At 36.9% G+C, this 4,722-nt stretch overlaps 1 protein-coding gene across 1 annotated transcript in view; it reads right to left on the bottom strand.

Moving 5' to 3' along the window:
- The window catches only part of KCTD3 (potassium channel tetramerization domain containing 3), a 22,706-nt gene extending 18,342 nt beyond the window's left edge, over positions 1-4,364 (bottom strand). The window contains exons 1-6 of the mRNA XM_008936070.1: positions 4,315-4,364; positions 2,839-2,884; positions 1,900-1,973; positions 1,388-1,446; positions 1,128-1,208; positions 289-429 (exon numbers count right to left, since the gene is read on the bottom strand). Coding sequence (XP_008934318.1) covers positions 289-429; positions 1,128-1,208; positions 1,388-1,446; positions 1,900-1,973; positions 2,839-2,884; positions 4,315-4,343 — 430 coding nt within the window. The 5' untranslated portion in view covers positions 4,344-4,364. The remainder of the gene's footprint in view (positions 1-288; positions 430-1,127; positions 1,209-1,387; positions 1,447-1,899; positions 1,974-2,838; positions 2,885-4,314) is intronic.
- Positions 4,365-4,722: the final 358 nt, after the last annotated feature.

Raw genomic sequence — 4,722 nt, 5'->3', positions numbered from 1 at the left:
GGAATGAGGTCCTAAAAAAAAACCAAAGAGACCCGATATGTCTTGTTTTTATTATGGATTTAGTACAGTGTAAGTCATTTGTGTAAGGGGCCACACTAAGAGTGCTTGAAGAACTTTGATTTGCCTTAAATACTGTATAGGGAGTAGATTTTAAGCAAGTGTTCTATCGTTTAAGATCTGACAAACGTAGAATAACAGACTGGAAGCAGAAATAGTCACTCAGTTTTTTATTTACCAGTGACAATCACCTTTGCAATTTGTTTTGCTTTTAAAACTGACATTCCTCACCTAGCCTGACTGTACTTTCTGCAGTACCAGCAAGTGTAGGTTGGACACCACCTCCATGAATCTCACTCTCAGAGCAGTTTTGACCGGTTCTAACATCACCTGGTGGCCCAGCAGTATTATTTATTTTACGGTTGGGAATCCCTGTAAAAGAAAACAAATGTTTTGTCCCATTTAACCAACTTTAGTAACATAATAGATATTCATTCACTTACAAAACACAGGCTTAATACTTGTGCATTTTGATCTAAAGTCTGATACAACTGCTGTAAGAATTAGGCAATACTGTAACACTGCAACAGAAAATGCTCATACGTTGACATTCACAATTTAAGGAACCATCTTCAGAAAACTTGTCCACAAATTGGGTAGCTATCCCCTAGCTTTCAGGTTAGCAACCAAACTGAGTTCATCTCCACAAAGAAAAAAATCTAACAAGTACTCACATTGTTAAGGAAAGCTCGTTTGTGGTGATTTGTCACCTAGACATAGGGTAACTAAAGTAACTGTACCTTCATAAAGAAGAAAGCACTTCATGCTGATAATCTTTAACTGAGACACAATTCTAGAACCTCTAGTCTACTACCAAACAGAGCTTCCTTAAGATTAACGTGCCACAACCCCCTGCCCAGTACTCTAAATATGCCTTTCATAGAGCACACAGATAAAAACCTTGTGTTTTAATCAGAATGATGCTCAATTCCACCATTCATCTTAAACTTTCTGTAGGAAAGCCTTCTCTGGACATTTTGACAGCTAGAGTAACTACCTCAGCCAGTTTCCCCCACAAACTAAAGCAACAAGTAACTGCAAGCAACATCAGACCATGAATACAAAGATACCTGGAGGAGGCAAGTAGCCATGGAAAAGGACGCTGCCACAAGATGAGCGTTCCAGTTCTTCACATAGTAGCAATCTTCTCACTAAGGAGGAAAACCAGATGTGACCACAACTTTCACTTCCTAGGAAGCATTACATTATTTCAAATAAGTTACATCAATAAGTTTGAAAAATCTCGAGTCACAACTTCCCAGGACTTGTAAGTGGGTCATTACTACAGTGATAAATATAAGATGACCTCATAATAAAAAATAAAGGTTACCTAAAGGAGTGATTCCATAGAATTCAGCTTCATGTCTGAGAACATTAATACTCACTCCCCTAAAGAAAAAAGAAAAACCAAAACCACAAAGTGAGTCAATATCTTGTATATAAATACTAGCATATAGCTAGATATTACACAATGTGAAATGTCAAGCTACCTAACAGTTTACAGAATTACTACCAAATGCATTTAACATGTAGATGTTTGAGATTTCAAAGTGATCTTAGTATGAATTATCTTTGATTAAAATAAGGATACAGAAACAATGAAGAAATACATTGCTAAAAGTGGCTGAAAAGACAAGAATACACTAACAAAATATAATGCTACCATTTCTGCCTCCACCATGCCGTACATATACTCTACACATGGTCTCACATCTACCAGGGAGCACAGTCATATACTAGGCACCCAACTAGATGAGTAAAACTGAACTATCCTCATTTGAGAAAGTTTTCTAATGCATCTGCTCAAATTAATTTTCATTTTAAATAATTAGAACTTCTTACCGTAAGTCTAACTCCTTTGTGCGAAGAAAATTTAAAATAGGTGCAAATGCTGCTGGATCTCGATCAATAAATATCTGCAAAGAAAAATGTCTATACTTTAGCATTACTATGGAGCACCCACCAACTAAAATGTTTTTTTGAGCATGGGAAAGAGGAGTTGAAGACAAGCTAGTCAGCAGACAAACATCACCCAAAGTTTTCAGACCTTTCCTTTCTTATTATAATTCTTCTGCCACCCACCAATTCAACATTCTTGAAAGACATATATACTAACACTGCTGCAAACAGATGGCATTTAATAAATGTGTTCTTTAAGTTCTAGTGTCTCCATGAAGGTCAGCAGGTACTCTCACTTCCTATCATGTATTCAGAATGCAGTAAATGTAATAAGGTCTCAAGATAAATTTAGTGGTTTTTTTTTTTTTTCAATGAACTCAATTACCATTACAACTATCTCTACACTTCTAGCAAAGTACTTGTGTGCTTTACTATCACTCAGCATCGACATAACTAGTTTCCCATTTAAGAGTATCATACACACAAACTGAAATGGTCATTTTGCTACATATATTTGCCAACAAGAGCTAAATTTTTATGTCAATATTCTCATCAATATGCAATAGCTAGCTAATGAAAGTTATACCTCTCTCTGCAATACAGCAATTAGCAACTTTTCAGTTTAAAAAGAAAGTACAGTTGCTGTCCCTGTGTTGTCTGTATAATGTAGAATGAGCACAAAAATGCACACATTGTTCCAATTTCATTTATTTTTGTCATTCAGGTGACAACCAAGAAACCCAGAGATGTCACCAGTTTTCACAAAAGTTTAGACTGATTCAGGCACTGTACCTTCCATTAACACCCACAGTGAATATTCTTTAGGAGAGAACCTAACTGAAAGCCTAACGCTAATGAGTTATCAGTAAGTTTATTACTCACAGCACCAGTTTCGTCCTTCAGTGTTGAAATTCGTCCACTCAGCAAACTAAAAAACAGGAAATATTCATTAGATGTCCCTCAGAAACATACTAACACAAATACAGGATACCAACACTGCCAGTTTGTGCTCTTTTCTATACTATTGGTTGCATTTTGGTAAAACAGTGTAGCTGAGCAAAGAAAACTGGTTGGGTGAGGCAGAATGCTGGGGAGAAAGGGGGTGGGAGGGCAGGGGTTGGTCGTAAAGCATCTCTCCTGAACAAAAGAGCAGTGTATGTACACTTAAAGAAAGTCTGAGAGTTGCATTATAAGGACCTTCAGATTCCCAAAGAAAACAGACACAAAGCCTAGCCTGAAAGGATGGAAGTTTTCCCAAGCACACAGTAAGCTGTGTAGTTTGTTACACTGCAGTAAATTGGTAAAAGCTGCTGAAGTAAAATGGAAGACAAACCAATCCAATTTGCAAGGACTTACAAGACAAGAATGAGGTACATGAGTTTTTACACAGTTTTACTTCAAAGCTTCTGTCTCATCTGATCCAAGTACTTTTTGCATAGAAAAACCTTTCTTTTTTTTTTTTTTACAGATAAGAAGCAAACTAACATCAACAGATTCAAGATTCCATCTAAATCTGGATGACAATTACCTCTGAGATTTTTCAGTACTGGATGACTTTCAGAATAACCTACTTAGATAGTATATTTAGTGTTGATAAAGATTAGGCAATAGCATGGGACCTCCTCCTTGTGCCTTTTCTTCCATGCCTCAAAGAAGGTGACATTGCCCTGGCATTCCATTTATATGAACATTTCAGTAGAACATGAGCAAGTAATGCTGCCTGTGTCAGCTGCCAGGCTTTTATTGGCAAAGAAGTCTAAAGTACAATAATTAAATTAAGGAAGTGAAGTTGCCAGCCTTTAGGTTTTCTTTTGTGTGTTTAGGATTAACTAAGGTGACAGAGGTACAGCAACTTCAGCAAGAAACTTACCAGGGTACAAACAGTAAGCAGCACACCCTACAGAGTACTAATGGTAGGGACATAAAAGCTAGCAGAAGGGTGTTCAATAATGCAACAGCTACTATGCCACAAATTAAAACTCTCAAATCTTTGAGTTAGCTCAAAAAAACACTAAAGGCGGAGCTACTGTTTACTGTCAATCAGGTCACAAGTGGCAATATAGAAACAGAGTCAGTGGCATTTCCCCTTCCTGCAGATTCCAAGGCTTTTTTCTACTGTGTTTAAAAACTGACAACTCTTCAGCCTGCCACAGCATCATTCAAGACAAGAGATGTCTTTTGGATAACAGCTTATTTCAAATTAACCTGTCCCATTGCTTGAAGTAGGGGAGCATGCATTATGAAAAAAAACCACACCACTATTTACAGCATAAATTAATAACTCAGAATACACACATGTATATATATATAATAATTTTTAACTTATTTTCATTTAATGTGATGATAAAATACAGATACCTGGAAAAGAAGGAGTCTGGAATCCACATCAGTGTTTGTCTTGAAGTGCTGAACCTAGGAAACCAAGTTCCAAGTTTAGAATCAGCCATAAAATTCAAAGGAAGTCTGTTTTATCAAAATACTTTCACTTGTCCTACAAAGCTCATATCAACAGGGTTTGGGAAGTTTGAGAACATTTAAATGCCTGCACAGAATCAAAGAGGCCACAGGCTTTTTGCACAAGTTGTCCTGAGGCTTGTAGCAAGACTGTCCAGAGACCCCAAGAGTATTATTCTTTATACGTTACACACTGGCCCAAACATCCTAAATTTCCACTTCTCATACTTTGTCCACATTAGTGCTTGCAAAAAAAACCCCAAACTCACCAAAAAAGCCGTCACTAAAATATAAGCTTGTTAGCAGTGTCCT

This window comes from Merops nubicus, unplaced genomic scaffold, assembly GCF_000691845.1.
Source record: "Merops nubicus isolate BGI_N331 unplaced genomic scaffold, ASM69184v1 scaffold6952, whole genome shotgun sequence".
Lineage (NCBI taxonomy): Eukaryota > Metazoa > Chordata > Aves > Coraciiformes > Meropidae > Merops > Merops nubicus.
The sequence above is the reverse complement of the archived record's forward strand: the minus strand, read 5'-3'. Positions and strand labels throughout refer to the sequence as shown.